The sequence below is a fragment of the Mastomys coucha genome, unplaced genomic scaffold (genome assembly GCF_008632895.1).
Source record: "Mastomys coucha isolate ucsf_1 unplaced genomic scaffold, UCSF_Mcou_1 pScaffold7, whole genome shotgun sequence".
Classification (NCBI taxonomy): Eukaryota; Metazoa; Chordata; class Mammalia; order Rodentia; family Muridae; genus Mastomys; species Mastomys coucha.
In genome coordinates, this window is record NW_022196913.1 from 51,449,699 (window position 1) to 51,466,697 (window position 16,999).

Genomic DNA, 16,999 nt, shown 5'->3' on the forward strand with positions numbered 1-16,999 from the left:
ATTCCTGGTAAATATCCTCCAGACCAAACTGCACATGGCAAAGGAGAAGTGTATAAATATTCACCTTAGCACATACTGGGAATCAGCCCAAATGTACCCTGATGAGAGAATGGATTAATTGTAGTAAATCTGCACAAAGGATAAATACATAGCAGAGAAATTTAAATCCCATTGTTCCATTTAGTATGGACTATCACAGACAGAGTACATAGTGTTAATCATATGTACATTTGAGAAACAAGCAAAACCCTAAGGCAGTATCCAGAGAATCCAATAATTTCAATGGGAATTACCTCACATAAAAAAAAGTAAATAAATAAAAAATAAAAAGGTGGGTTTTTAAAGGTTATTTTATGCAATTCATGAAGTTGAAGCTTCTAGGTCAGGTGTTGGAACAATACAGTCTAAAGGATGGTTTCAATGGTAGATAATCTTCATGTCAAATCTTCAAGCCCCATTCCTATAGGTCTCACTTTGCCCCCATTATTTCACAGTTCTAAAAAATAGGAGCAGCCTACCTCATCCTCTGGAGGTTTAGGAGCAGTAAAATGTGTTCTCTCTCTTCTCATCTTGCCACCTCCACCACCTACTCCAGACGATAAACCATTGGCTGCAGGAATACTGAAATTGGGGTATGAAAAGCCACTAGCAAATAAAAAGAAAATTGATTAATTACATTATTTTGTCCCAGAAACTGTTAAATGAATATTCAAACAATCAGGGTATAGCCAAATATACTTTAAATTTTTTTTCTACATTTATTTATGTATTTATACATCCATGGGCAAGTAGGTAAGCACATAATCTTGACATGGACAGCTTGTGAAGGTTAATGGGAAAGCTCTTGGCAGTCAATTATTAGAAAGCTCTTGGCAGTCAATTATTAAACACAGGTTTTCAAGTTTGATAGAAAGTAAGTACTTTGACATGCTGAGCCACCTTCACTAACCACATAAATATACTTTTAATTTTCTTCATCTTTAAGACTATTATAAATATGGACCTTATAATCTAAATACAAAAAAATCCAGTTGCAGCATATAACATTACCTTTCTTTCTCTCTATTTTGTCTTGAGATATTTTTTTCATCTACAGTCTGAAAAAAAAAATAGTATAAGAATTTTATTTAAAAAAAAAATGGGGGAGTGGGGTAGTAATGAGAGGCATGCCTCAAAACTCAGTATGTAGTTGAGACTGAACTTGAAATATAGTTCCCCTGTTGCCTCCACCCATCAAGTGCTGGGATTGAGTTAACACAAGCAAGGCAAGCACTTCTACCACTGAAAGCTGCACCCAGAGAGCCAAATCCTCTTACTAACATCCTTTTATCTATAAATTTTAATATTTAGAATTAGAAATTTAATTTTTAATGGGCCTTTGTATATGTAATTTAGATATTGTCTTTGAAGGTTAACCAAAAGTTAGAACTGTACTGTGTGATGTAATAAGAGCATATATACAAAATGTCACACATCTACTAGTACAAAGTTCACACTGACTTTTAGAGGACAACTTCCCTTTTTGCTGCACTAAATGATAGACAACTTTACAAGAATCTGAGATGCATAAAGTACTCCCAACTGAACAGAACTGAGGTGTCCTATAGAAATGGCCAATTACTAAGAGCCAGAAATGTACAAGAGTCAGAATTACATTGCAATATAAAAACTAAGAAGCTCAAAATGATGGGGTATAGTAAAAGAACATAGGAGTCCATTCAAAGGCAAATAGAGGGGAAGATAAACATCAAAGTAAGCAACTCTAAAATTAGAGATTCACTTAAGCACAGAAAAGTAAATTCTCTGCAGTAAAGGGTCAATCAATACATGGAAAAACAATAGAATATAGATCAAAAACAGAATTATAAAACTACCACAGTGCAATTAACAAAGAGCTTGAAACAAAAAATTCTTAATAATGCTAATGGGATTAAAAATAGGCAGGATAAGTTCCACCTAAGCCCTGAGCTCAGCCCTCCTTCAGGGGTTAACCAAGAATAACCAGAATCTAGAACCAGCAGGGACAATCTGTACTGCTGTACATTCTACATAGTAACTAACCTATCTTTTCAAAAATATTCTAGATTAATGGAGACAAAGACAGATGACAACTACAAGCCACAGTCTTGGGAGATTTCTCTTGGGAAATGTCTATCACTCTTCAACATCTAAACAAAATTTGTAGTTTTGTGCTGCACCAAGATTCTGTTCTTGGGTTTGAACACTACTACCTATTACACAGAGGAAATCCTTATTTGTAGAATAAACAGAGAAAAAAAGCAAACATAGTAAAATCTTAGTACTTTTCTTATAAGCTGAGATGTAGATCTATGGTAAAGCACTTGCCTCACAAGCCTTGACAAGTAATTAGGCTTGACTAAATAACAACATTTTTCACTCTTGAAAACAGGAAGGTTCAATAAAGATATCTTCATATGACAAAACATTAATGAATGATAGACTAAGATGTTAGTAGCTGGGTAGTCGCTACACTAGTCTACCAAGTGTGAAGCTTTTCCAGAAGCTGTTTTATGAGACTGGAGAAAGTGCAGGGACAAACAGTAAAACGATAAACTCAAAATATTTGATTTAAAGTAAATGACATAAATAACCCAAAATGTGAGATATTTTGACAACTGACCTTGTCTCTTCCACTCCTAGGCAAAGAACTAATAAAAATCTGTACCCACAGAAGTATACCTCCGTAAGTCTATAGAAGCACTACACATGACAGCAGACGGTGAAAAGACCCCAAACATCTCAAGTAATGAGTAAAGTTACATAAATCCATTTTATGAAATAATATCCTGCTTTTAAAAACAATCATATCTGCTGCAAGTAAATAATCATCATCTGCTACCCTAAGGACACAGTTAATTACAAAACTTTAGGAGGGGAAATGGTAATGAAAATGTTCTAAAATTTACCATAATATTGGCTCAGTACCTGTGGATGTGTTAAACCACTAAAGAATAAACATCAAATACTTCATTTTATGGTACAGAAATCATCTCAAAAAATAAACTTTTATGTGATCTGGGGGGAGAAATCAAAAGCAGTATCTAAACTTTGGGTTCTACTTTAGAGAAGCAGCTAAAAAAATGTATAACTATTTTATTTTTTAAGATGAGTTAATGCAGTTAATAGAGTCAAAGAGATGACATCTGAAACCTTTTAGAAATCAGTCATATAAAACTCCTAAATCTAACAAAACTTATCTAGGCAATGAATATATGAAATTCACACACACAAATTTAGGATTTGATCAAGGTAAAGGAAATTTTGAAGGGATACCAATTCTAACTCTTTACTAGTTTACAGGCATCATATACCATACAATTACCAGATGACACCAGAGGTCCTCTATTTTGCATTTTTTTCCCTTTATTCACTCCAGCCAATATTCAAAGACTGGTTAAAGAAGAAAAAAATAGACTGATAAAAATAAATACACAGCCTGGTGAGATGGCTCAGAGGGTAAGAGCACCAACTGCTCTTCCGAAGGTCCTGAGTTCAAATCCCAGCAACACAAACTACCCGTAATGAGATCTGATGCTCGCTTCTGGTGGGTCTGAGGATAGCCACAGTGTACTTATTTATAATAATAAATAAATCTTAGATAGATAGATATAGCTAGATAGATACATAGATACATAGATAGATAGACAGACAGCCTCAGAAGGATGTGGTGGCTGATGGACACCTATATAACCCAGCACTTGAAAGGCAGAAGCAATGTAACTGACATGAATGTTAGGGTAATCTTGTTATCTGATTTCCAAACCAGATAGATACATGACACTGTCTTAAGAAAACAGAATAAATAAACAAACTCACACTGTTCTTTTTATCTATCCTTTGATTAGTCTTCCTTAAGTCACCAGATGGGGTCAGAGATGGTTTAAAATAGACAGTTCTATTTGTTGCTATGGAAACTGGCTTTGGGGTCATTAGTCTCTGAACAGGGGGATACTGAGAGTCCACCTTATAAGAAAACAGAAATCAAAAACATTTGTATTTATCAGTGGCATATCTAAAATTATTCTAAAATAGTTACTGTGACTGAGACCACGTCTATAGAAATAGATACAAATAATAAACAGAAAAAGCTGACAAACCAAAGACATTTAATCCATTAATATGCAAATATATATACAATTCTCAACTATTTTGCAAACAAATAAACTGACATTTTACCTCAGATTCCATGACTTTTCACACATAAGAACAATTATACCAACATAACATGAAACTACACACTATTCAAGATAACTGAACAACCTTAGATAAGATGAATTTTGGACATGTTTAAAATTTATTTTTCTCCATCTTCCCAAACCACTGTTTATATTTTCATGAAGAATTAAGACTATTTCTCTAACTCAGAAATCTATCTGCCTCTGCCTCCCAAGTGCTGGGATTAAAGGCGTGCGCCACCACCGCCCGGCAAGATGATGTTTTTACAAGGACTAGACAGATGACCAGTGGTTAAAAGCACCTGCGTCTCTGCTAAAACAGGGTTCAGTTCCCAGCACCTCTGTGGCAGCTTACCTCTAGTTATCTACATCTCAAGTAACTAGGAATCTGAGGCCCTCCTTTGGCCTCCAAGGACACCAGGCATGTACATGGTGCACATTCATACAATAGATGCAGAAAAATACACACTAGTAAAGTCACTTATTTAAATATTAAATAATACTAAATTTTTAAACTAGCTATAAAAATTTTTCTTTTTCTTTTTTTTTTTTTTTTTTTTTTTTTTTTTTTTTTTTTTTTGGTTTTTCGAGACAGGGTTTCTCTGTATAGCCCTGGTTGTCCTGGAACTCACTCTGTAGACCAACACTTGGGAGGCAGAGGCAGGCGGATTTCTGAGTTCAACGCCAGCCTGGTCTACAAAGTGAGTTCCAGGACAGCCAGGGCTATACAGAGAAACCCAGTCTCACGGAAAAAAAAAAAACAACAAAAAAACCCCGAAGCACGAGATTTAACATGCTATTTCAATGAAAGCATAAGTATATTGTACTCAAATGGCTAAACAGCTGAGACTTTTTCACTCCTAGCTTTATTTACCTATAGTTAAGAGTAAGCCACAAAAGGACTGTCATCAAGGAGGGTGAAAAAACACTGGAAAACACTGAATGTGCTTTCTACACTGATCATCCCAAAAAGTTACAAAGCCCAAAGTAAAAACATTCCCTTATTCAATCATGTTCCCTAGTGACTATAAATCAATCTATGCACTTGCTAACTGTAAACACAACAAAGCTGCTGGCATTTTATATAGCTTACCTTTTCTTTTTTTGCCTGAAAAACTGTGCTATCTATCCCACTCCTATCAAGAGGCTGAAAAAAGAGAGAGAAATTGTTTTAAAATAGGTAGGAAACTAAAAAAAACTACATCATGTAAGATTTAAAAGTTAACGTACAGAATTCAGAGGAGAAGAAACAGCAGATGGAATTCTTTTTGCATCCTGTTAACATTTCAATAACAAAAAAAAAATGTTAACAACAAAATTAAGACTTCTTCACTAAATTCAAATTCTGCTGCATTACATCTCATTATGACTTCAAACTTTTACCGCAAGAGGGCTTGACATCTTTTCTAACGATTGCAATATCCGCCGTGCAGTTGAACTGGTCACACCATAAGACTGTGTATTGAGCTGCTTAGCTTTCATCTGTCTTCTAACTGGAGCCTAGAAAATAAAAGTCTGTGTTACTTGCTGCAATATATAGTTCAAGGTACGTACGTCATGCAATGAAAAAACAAACAAATAGACATTCAAAATAAAATAAGATTAGGTTAACAGTGGCTTATCTGAGAGGACACAGGCTATGCAACTACTGAAACCTAATTCTCTTGATAAATGAATTACTTTAATAATCAGAAGTGAAAAGAAAAACCAAAATGCACTTGTTTTAGGATTTTATTGCTGTGAAGAGACATCATGACCATAGCAACTCTTATAAAGGAAAACATTTAAATGGGGCTGGCTTACAGTTTCAGGGGTTTAATCCATTATGTTCAAGGCAGAAAGCATGGCTGCTTGCAGGAGCAGGTAAAAGTGACTCACTTCCTCCAACAAAGCCACTACTACTCCAACAAGGCCACATCTAATAATGCCATTCCCTGTGAGCCTTTGGGGACATTTTATTCAAAACACCACTGCACTATTCTAACGAAAACTTTATCCATGTGTTCCAAGATAAGAATAGGATAATCCATAAAAATTTCTAGCAGTATCTTAACCCAGATGTTCAATAAAAGACAAAAAACAAATGTATGTTGACAAATCGAGACACCTATAATGCTGAGTATTAAGTAATATTTCATTAGAATTCAAAGAACTAGCAAAAAGATTGAAGATTTTAAAGTAACAGAAATTTACACTTTTTTATAACTATGACTTAATTTACCACAGCTAGTACAACAAAGAGATCTTTAAGTAGATTCTTTCTTGAAGAGCTTTAGATCTGATGTGAAAGCTTTCTTCCTGAGGACCAGCTTCCAAAGGAGAGAAGCTATCAATCCAACTATGATGCTTATGAACTACAACTACCAGTATACAATAACCCCCAACTGCGAACCTTGCAGCCAAGAACTCTCTAACTGGACTCAAAGCGCACTCAATAAGAGGGAAGTCATTTCCTCATACTGGAAATCTAGCCAACTACCCAAGGGTGTACGTACTTATACTCACAGAAGGTACAGTTCTCGTCTCTCACTAAGGAAACTTCTTTTTGTAACAGACACCATTACACACAACTACAACTGACCAAAATATAGAGGTGTGGAGCCCAGTCCCTACTGATACATCTTTAACAGAACTCCTATGCCATAGGCTCCAGGGATTACTCCAAAAAAGGTGTGTAGAAAAATTATAGGAGGCAGAGGAACAGGGAGTTTGCTCTGAGACTGTGTCTCCTAGAAATGCCAAGAGATGCTACATCCATTAAATCTCACTAACATAGCTGACTAAACGTGTCCTAAAACAAGGATGTCACCAAGACATTCTATCATGGAAAGAGGAAGGCATACAAGGCTTCAAATCTAGACACAACAAGGCTTCAATTCTAGACAGAGTATAAGCAACTAAGGATCAATAAGATCAGAAGAAATTGTCTTTCCTAAGGAAAACCATACCAATTAGTCATCCAATACCAAATGATCAGCCCTTAGATCATGTACATACAAGTAACATATGGCATGTACACATATAATAAAGAAAGAGGCAATGAATTTGGAAGAGATTAAGAGGATTTAGAAGCAAATGGAAGAAGTTGGGAGTAGGAAAGGAAGGAAAAGAAATACACAACTGGGGTTAGGGAATAAAACTCTGACCTCAATACACAAAAATCTTACAAATTTCAATAAAACACACACACTTTTTTTGGGGTAGGGGGGCCCACACAGGATCTCTCTCTGTGGTCCTGAAATTCTCTGTAGACCAGGTTGGCCTAAAACTCAAGAGATCCGCCTGCCTTCCAAGTGCTGGAACTAAGGGAAGTACCAGCACTTGGTCAGCCTAATTGTTCATAAATAGTTTATATTTAAAAGAACCACAATAACTGTATTAATGTTTTTCAATTATGTCAAATACATCAATTTTCAAAAGAACTGTGATATTGTATGTAAGTCTTAAGAACCCGGTGTCTGTTAATGACTATGGAAACAAAACCAAGAAAACATTTAAATACCCACCAGGTAAATAGAGCGGTCTGTCTTTTTAATGGACTCTTCTAGCTTCAGGGCCCAGACTCAGTAAATCAAAAAAATTGAACCAAATTACAAATCTTTAGTATGTTTCCTAGCTCTCACATTCTACAAAGGATTAACAGGCTTAATCCTGGTGTCACTTGCACAGCTGGAGGTGTTCAAAAGCAGAGTATTCCCTGCCAAACAAGCCACTTTGAATTTGATCCCTCAGCATATAAAAAACAAGCAATGAAACCATAAAAACTCACCAAATTTCATTTTAAGTATTTGGAAGTCTATATTGAGAAAGATTCTAAAGATACAGCAAATAAGTATGTCTGGCACTAAAAGTTGTTCAATATCTTCAATAAGAGAAAATGACAGCAGGAAAAGAGATTTATGAACTGTTTGCAGTTGTATCACCTTAACATCTAACAAGCTCAACTTTTAACTAAAGTTTATCAACTACAGTATAATCCAGCTTCCCCTTTAGAATAAGCCACCTGTATAACCTCCAACTAGCCTTTCTATTTTAATAAAACAGCTCTCAGCCGGGAGGTGTCGGCATGTGCTTTTGAGTTCAAGGCCAGCCCAATCTACAGAGCAAGTTCCAGGATAGCCAGGACTGTTACAGCAAATCTCTGTCTCAAATAAACAAACAAAAACAACTCTTATACACACTCAGAACTAGATTAATACTTTTAATTAATAAAAATCTCCATCAGAAAACCAAATTATACCCTAAAACAAAACAAAACCTTCAAATATAGTCATTTTAATGTTTTCTCTATGCATGCCCTCTCCAAAAATTTCCATATAATATCTCTTGTCTTTAAAGTATAAAGTATTATCATAAAACAAAAATGCCATACCAATTTACAAATAAGTAAAATTTATATAGGAATTTCTTTCATGGTCTATAGTATTCAGCAGAAAGACCTTGAACACACACTGTCCTGTTGGGGCAATCTTTTTGTGCACAGTGTGAAGGTGTGTCTCTGTCCTTCCTTACCTGCCTAAGGCATTCTCTGATTGGCTTTAATAAAGAGCTAATAGTCTATAGCTAGGCAGGTAAGGAAAGGCAGGACTTTCAGGCAGAAATAGGAACTCTAGGGAAGAATCCAGAGGCCAGCAGTTTCGCCAGTGGGACATGAAGGTATAAAGAACAGGTGCTGGGACTGAATGAGAGTAACAAGCTATGTGGCAAAATGTGGGTTAAAATAAACCAGGTTAATTAAGATATTCAAGGTAGTTGGGAAATAGCCTAAGCTAAGGCCTAAACTTTCATTAATAAATATTAAGTCTCTGTGTCATTATTCAGCAGCTAACAAGTCAGAGACAGTCCAACAATACTATCTCACTATTTACATTGAAGTACTTTATGTCATCTGACAGCTATAAACAGTCTGAACAATCTGTTCAATAAGCTTAATTCATATTTGAAATAGATCTTCCTACCATCTAGATTAAGAAACATAGCTTACACCAGGCAGTGGTAGTACATGCCTTTAGTCCCTGCACTTGGGAGACAGAGGCCAGCAGATTTCTAAGTTCGAGGCCAGCCTGGTCTACAGAATGAGTTCCAGGACAGCCAGGGATATACAGAGAAACCCTGTCTTGAAAAAACAAACAAAAAAAATGGCTAAAACAAAAACCTGACAGTTCAAAGTATGCAAGTGCAACTATAGTAGTATGACAGGTAACAAGGTGGTACTTACACTAGAAAATACCTGCCTTGTTTATTATACACTTAACAATTGTAACTCCTGAGTATATGTCCAAGACAGATGAAAATGAATGTAGAAACTGAAAATAACCCAGTATCTTTTCAATAATAAACTATAGCTTAATACCAGCAACAGAAAGGAATAAAGTTTACAGACTAAGTCACAGTGACACAAATATGTCACATCAGCCCAATTCAAAAGGCTGTATACATACTGTATGACTAAATTCATATAACATTACGAAAAAAGCCCTAAATACAGACAGGTAAATGGCTCCCAGGGAGTAACTATACACATGTTTTGTTGCAATGAAATTTTTTTTCAACATCTGAATAGCAATAGTGACAATACTGCTCAAATATGGTAAAATTAAAGCAATTACTATATATAAATTTTTACCAGATTTTAAAAAAAATTGTCATTCTGCCTTCAATCACACACATACACACACACACACACACACACACACACACACACACACACGCACACAAAATCCAGTATGTTGAGACTGCAATTAAAATGCTCTCATATCCTGATTTTTTAAAAACCTTACAAGTCTATAATTCGTAAGATGTATATAATTCCAGATTCCTATAACTCAAGTGTTTTGGGTTTTAGTAGTCAGTGTCTAGTGATGGGAAAGTTTGTCAACAATCCTGCTCAAACTCACCTGGTAAGGTGTGCTTCGTACTTTATTCTGTCTTACAGCAGCAGCTGCCCCACCATATGTTGTTTTGCCAGGATAAAAAGGAGAGTCTCCAAGCTGACTTGTTTTAAGAATTGAAGAATTCCCAAGTGACTGCATAGAAAAACAGTGACAAATTATATGCAAAAATACTTAACCTTTTGTGATTATATCCATTATAGTTAGTACTCACGGTGGAAAGTGTTCCAAAGGCAGACAAGTTGAATGCTGGTTTTTTGGAGCTGATGGCAGTATGTTGTGAGAGTGAATGAGAACGTTCTGCTTCTGGGGACCACAAAGGTGGCAGGGAAGTATTCTTTGAAACAGCTATATCTAAAACAAAAATTTGTAATTTGTAGTAATAGCGCCAATCTTAAGACCCTAAGGCCCAGATTTTTATCATATATTTATAAATAAAAATCAAAGTTAAAAACTAAAATTAAAAAACAGGCAGTGAAAACACACATCCTTAATCCTAACACTTGGGAGGCAGAGGCATGTGAATCTCTGTGAGTTTGAAGCCAGCCTTGTCAACAGAATGAGTTTCAGGGCAGCCAGGGCTACACAGAGAAACCATGCCTCTAAAAACAAAAGCAAACAAATAAATAATATTAAAGGAGGGCTGGAAAGATGGCTCAACAATTAAGAATATTTACTACTCATGTAGAGAGGCTGGATTCAATTCTCAGCACCCACCCACTAGCACTTGGAATTCCAGTGATAGGAACTCGTCCTCCTCTGGCCTCTTTGGGTACCTGCACACATATGATATACAAAAGCTCTTGCAGGCAAAACACATACACATAAAAAATAAATCTTAAAAAAAAAAAAAAAAAAAAAAAAAAAAACCACTTAAATTAGGAATAGTCTCTACTCCTTTAATCCTAGTATTTAACAGTCAGGGGGAAGAAGATGTCTATCCGTGCAAGGACAGCTTAGTCTACATACAAGTTCTAGGTAGTCATGGTTACAAAGACCTTTTCACAGAGAGAGAGAGAGAGAAAGAGAGAAAGAGAGAGAGAGAGAGATTTTGAGAGATTTATTCTTGCTGACAAACTTCTTCCTCCCTGATAACAAGAGTACCTTTCTCAGAAGCTCTTGAAGAGAACCCACTGGTAGTTGAGATGTTATCATCATCATGCTGAGAGGTAGAATCTTTGATCTCCTTCACCAGGGAAAATCCAGAACTGCCAATTGGGAACGCAGAGGACGTGGATGGCTGACAGTGCAAAGCAGGGGATTCCAACACGGAGAAATTCAGATGACTCCGATGAAGAGAAGGTCTCGTTAACACATCTGGATAATTTGAAGCAGTACTGGTAGTTGATGGTTCTTAAAAGAAGTTAACATTATGAATAAAACCAAGAAAGGGCAATGCACTAGCACAATGAAAGTCTTTATCACATTTGCATTTTCAATGCCAGCGGGAATACAAAGCAAGTAACATACTTTCTTTTTTTGGTTTTGTGTGCGTGTGGTTTTTTTTTTTTTTTTGGTTTTTCGAGACAGGGTTTCTCTGTGTAGCCCTGGCTGTCCTGGAACTCACTTTGTAGACCAGGCTGGCCTCGAACTCAGAAATCCGCCTGCCTCTGCCTCCCAAGTGCTGGGATCAAAGACGTGCGCCGCCGCCACCACCACCCAGCCCATGCTTTCTTAAAGAGACAGACTTTTTGACTTTTTATCGATCAGGATAATGTGAAGTAAGAGAGCTGAAATACAACTATTTTTTCCCCAGCTGACCAAACCTATTCACGTTTGTATTTCTTGAGTGAGGCTACTCTTACAATACAATAATAATCTTTACTCTAGCTAGGATACAGCAATCAGGACACAGTAGTGAAGTATTAAACTTTACTGTTTTCCAAAAGGCTAGTGTAAGATAATCTCTTAATATACCCATTTTCCTCCCAAATAAGATGTCATGTTTATGCTTTGGCTTTCCTGGTGGCTGAATCCAGAGCCCTGTCCTATAAGTAAAAGCAACATGACATTTAGTGCATGAGCAGAATCTACTAAATCTGGTGTCTGTAGTTTTTGTTGCTTAAAATGGCTCTTTCCCCTCCACACCAGGAAGACGAAAGTTACAAGTTGGAATAACCCTATTAACTTACAGATTCATATCGGTCATCAATGATGTTTCTAAGATGACTATAGAAAGCCAGGTAAGGGTAACCCCATTACTGGGGGGGGGGGGTGACGAGTCAAAGGCAAACAAATTTCTAGGGTTTGCTAACCAACCAATCTAATCTCCTTTTTAAAAAAATGAAGAGTAGTGGGGCACGCCTTTAATCCCAGCACTTGGGAGGCAGAGGCAGGCGGATTTCTGAGTTTGAGGCCAGCCTGGTCTACAAAGTAAGTTCCAGGACAGCCACAGCTAAAAACCACAAAAAAAAAAAAAAGAGCAACTGAAAAAGACACACGATGTTGACCTCTAACCTGCACATGCATATGCAAAGGTTATTTACACAAACACATCCACATGTCAACACAAGGAGGTGTATGGGCTATTTTTAGCTTCCTACATTGACACTAATTGAACAGTAATGTTTCTAACATTATTTTGAAAACACACTTTACACTTAAATGTTTCACATTAATAAATGCAAACAGATTTTTGGCTATCTAGCAAGGTCTATATTCACTTTTGTAAAAAAAAAGTTATCAGTGGTACTTGAATCCACACACACTGACTGCAGAATCAAATAAATAAATGCCTTGAGAGAGAGCAGGAAGGACTGTAAAAACTGAGACTGACAGGGTTAAGATAGGAGCAAGATCAAAACGAATCTACGAAGGAAAAGAAATAATGCTGCCGAGTTTGAAATAGGAATGAAAAACCTGTCTACTTACTTCAAAATGGCTAGAGATATGGCTCAATGTTAGAGTGCTTGCCTAGCTTCTGCAAAAGCTATCCTTAGCATAGTAGCCTGAAACCTTATCTCAGTGGAAACATGTACATTCTTGAGATTTTCCTTATTGAACTAGTATGTATGAAATCTTATCAACATTAAGAGGCAATAATAAGTTCACTGTAGTAGCGTCTTCTAGTTTTTAACCCCCATAATTTGCATTTAAAATTTGCAAAGATGAGTCACATGTTACAATCTACCAAGAAATTTAGTAATTTAATAAAATATAAGTTCTAATTAATTCCACTGTGATCATAAAAATACACACATTAATTTTACATATATATAAAAATTAGAAACGCAGGTTACTTAATCCTTACTAGTAAGTTCATCAAACTGGAAATGGGGCTTCTGCTACTATAGGTACACTAGTGCTCACCAGAAATATCTTATCAAAAAAAAACAAAGCCTGTGCCCCATTTGGATGGCCAGGAAGTACAATGGAAGCAACCTCCTTAGAGATCTACCAGATAAAGCCTCAATGGTGTTGCTGGTAACTTTTGAAAAAAAATATGAAAAGTAGAGATATCAAAATTCAAGTTATCCTAATAAAAGCCAGCAAAATTTCAAAGATTATGTGAAACTGAGTACTATTACAGTGCTCTAATATATGTCAACTTGACCCAAGCTAGAGGCATTTGAGAAGAAGGAACCTTAACTAAGAAAATTCACCCACCAGAGTTGCCTAGCCTAATATGGCACTTTTTTTTTTTTAACTTTTTCTTTGGGGTGAGGGGGGTTAATGTTGCAGTAATTCTCCAACCCATATATGCCCTGGCAATGAAAACACAATTCAATTAATATGAATACAAGCTGTGTGCCTAGAATGGGCAGATCTACCAATACACTATCATCTTCCCCATCTATGAGACCCCTTATAACTTGCAGTTTTTCCAGGCCACCTGATTCTGCTCCCCTTTCCTTCCACCTCCTCTTCTGCCATTGCCCCCCCTTCCTCCTCTCTCCACTTTCAGCTCCATCTTCCCTTTTTCTGTCCAATCACCACTCTAGCCTTTATTTTACAAATTAAAGTGGGAAGAAAAGATACAGGAAATCACCAGAGTGCTAACTCATTTCTTGTTTGCTGTAACACCTCCCAGGAAAACAGGATTAGCATCAAATTACAAACAGCCCCAGAGCTATCAACAGTTTAAGACAGAGTTCTCTTCAAACTAAAGAGATTCACCTGCCTTGGCTTTCAGAGAGCTCAGATTAAAGGCATGTGTCCCAAAATTGGACTGGTACATTTGCTCAGTTGATGTTATGGGAGGGCTCAGATCACTATGGGAAGTGTCACCCCTGGTAATGGAGGTCATGGGTATATAAGAAAACTGGCTGAGCAAGCCATGGGGAGCAAACCAGTAAGGAATATTTCTCCATGGTTCCTCCTTGACTTCCCTGGATAATAAGCTATAAAATGAAAGCAACCCTTTCTCCAAGTTGATTTTGGGTATGGTGTTTATCATAGCAATAGAAACCCTAACTATGACACTAAGAAGACTGACTTAACATTTTAAGTAACTAGTCTTTCAACTAGATAGGAATATACATTACTAACTACAGCAACATTAATAAGTCATACATCTATGTCAGTTATTTATTCAAAAAACATTTTAACTACACCTGTCAAAAATCACAGTAGATAAAGGAGACTGCAAGCCTAGTGACCTGAGCTCAATGCCTGGTAACTCATGCAAAGGAGAGAGGACTGACTCCACCACACATTTGTCCTTAATCTCCACACAAAACAGTGCATGCTAGCCCATGTGCATATACACACAAAATAGTATTATTTTAAAAAACTACTCAATAAAACATACTCAGTGTGAACTTGAGTCCATATGTTCCATACAGGATTTATGTACCATTCAGTCAGATGCTATCATACTCAGGTAATATAAAGAGATTTAAATTAGGAAGATCTACACTTGGTAACCAAATACCCACACTATTTACCTTCTGTGTTACTGCCTGCGGGCTCAGGGGTGATTCTCCCATCATCAGTGTTTGTGTTCTCATCCGCATAAATCACATGCTCATCTTCTCTATTTTCCGGCCAGGGTGGAACTTCATCTGCATCTGGGGAACAGCTACAAGCATTTTCACTCTTGTTGAAGTATCTTTGTAGCCACCCTGGTACAATATTCTTAACAGATTCTGTAACCCTGCTAAGAATGCCCTGTTGGAGAAAACATATATAAGACTACTTTAGAAAATTTATCTTTGTAAGAACTTACAGAAAGTCATGCCAAGCAAAACACAAGTGTTTCCAGAAAAATTTACTAAGATTGTTTGTTATGGTATGACATTATACTGTTTTTAATGAACCATCAACTAACCAAGATCTAGATTTAGTTAGTAATAGGCAGTACATGTTTTCATCCTTCTGTATCTTTTTTTTGTTTTTGGTTTTTTTTTAAGTTTCTTTTTTTTCTGTTTTTTCAAGACAGGGTTTCTCTGTATAGCTCTGGCTGTCCTAGAACTTACTCTGTAGACCAGGCTGGCCTTGAACTCAGAAATCCACCTGCCTCTGCCTCCCAAGTGCTGCGACTAAAGGCGTGCGCCACCATTGCCCGGCTCTTCTGTATCTTAATACATTAAATGACACACTATAAACCATTTCAACAATTATTTTGTGTCACATTCTTTAAGGAAGACAAAAGCACTAGAAATATGGTTAGTGCAGCTGGTGGAGTGCTTGCTTCTCAAGCCTGAGGCCTTGTTTAGATTCTTCAGCACTACAAAAGTTAGAAAAAATAATAATTAAATAAAAACTACAAGAAATCCCCCACAAAATATGAAAGATAACTAATTCAACATAAATCAAACTCAAGAAATAACCTAAGACCTCTTTTGGGTGATAAAGTTTTATACTATAAAATCTTTCCTTTAAAAATCTGAAGAATTAGTTTTATTGTAGCAAAACTAAAAGAAAAAACAATTTGGTGTATGTAATGCTGCAGCTGACATTCACCGCCACTGCAGTGGGAATTTGAGTCAACTGAATACTCAAAATTACTTTATGTAGTAAGAATAAGGCACTTTATGAATAAAGAGTCGGGAACATATAGCCCATATATGTCCTCATATAAATAAAATAAATAAATCTTGAAGAAAAAAAAAAGAGAAAAGCTGGAAGATCTTTCTAAAACATTCTTGAATACCAAAGGTAACTGCTTTATTTGGAAGGGTATAAATAATAATCGATAAGTATAACATGAAATTATTCTTCTATGTGTTCTCCAAACAAAAATACAGATCTATATGGTAAACTATCAAACACACTAAAGCCAATGGCTCTAGAATATTCATTCTAAATAACACAAATTCATTGCTTCCCTTTTTAATATTTCAATACAGTATTTTTTAATTTATTTATAAGTACACTGTAGCTGTCTTCAGACACACCACAAGAGTGCATTGGACCCCATTACAGATGATTGTGAGCCACCATGTGGTTGCTGGGAATTGAACTCAGGACCTCTGGAAGAGCAGTCAGTGCTCTTAACCACTGAGCCATCTCTCCCAGACCCTCTCAATACACAGTATTAATTTCTTTAGAGAGAAATGACTATGGATCTAAACCTGTTTATAAAGCAGATAGTAACAGCTAACACCTTTCTCCTATTGCAAGACGTAAAAGTGCTTACAAAATAAACTATAATATGCTTAGAAACAGCACTTTGTCAAACCAAGTCACATACAACACCATTAAGTACCTCGATGATCAAAAAACAAAACTGAAAAACAACCAGAAAGTAATGGTGTATACATCTTTAATCCCAGCACTTGGGAGGCAGAGGTAGGTGGATCTCTGTGAGTTTAAGGCCACCACCCAAATACATGAAATATTAAGTTTCAATAAAAACACTTAAGTATTTACTGGATTTAAGACTTCCAGCTTTAGCTGGGCGGTGGTGGCGCACGCCTCTGATCCCAGCACTTGGGAGGCAGAGACAGGTGGATTTCTGAATTCGAGGCC

At 36.4% G+C, this 16,999-nt stretch overlaps 1 protein-coding gene across 2 annotated transcripts in view; it reads right to left on the bottom strand.

Annotated features, from left to right (window-relative positions):
- Nup153 (nucleoporin 153) overlaps positions 1 to 16,999 on the bottom strand; it is a 49,857-nt gene that overhangs the window by 25,157 nt on the left and 7,701 nt on the right. Inside the window, exons 2-11 of one of the 2 annotated variants that reach the window (XM_031359609.1) lie at positions 14,974 to 15,196; positions 11,192 to 11,404; positions 10,302 to 10,441; positions 10,094 to 10,222; positions 5,580 to 5,696; positions 5,427 to 5,471; positions 5,290 to 5,343; positions 3,838 to 3,984; positions 1,051 to 1,097; positions 519 to 645 (exon numbers count right to left, since the gene is read on the bottom strand). In XM_031359609.1, the coding sequence (XP_031215469.1) occupies positions 519 to 645; positions 1,051 to 1,097; positions 3,838 to 3,984; positions 5,290 to 5,343; positions 5,427 to 5,471; positions 5,580 to 5,696; positions 10,094 to 10,222; positions 10,302 to 10,441; positions 11,192 to 11,404; positions 14,974 to 15,196 (1,242 nt within the window). Of the gene's footprint in view, positions 1 to 518; positions 646 to 1,050; positions 1,098 to 3,837; positions 3,985 to 5,289; positions 5,344 to 5,426; positions 5,472 to 5,579; positions 5,697 to 10,093; positions 10,223 to 10,301; positions 10,442 to 11,191; positions 11,441 to 14,973; positions 15,197 to 16,999 lie in introns of both variants that reach the window. The other variant, XM_031359608.1, reaches the window with a different exon arrangement.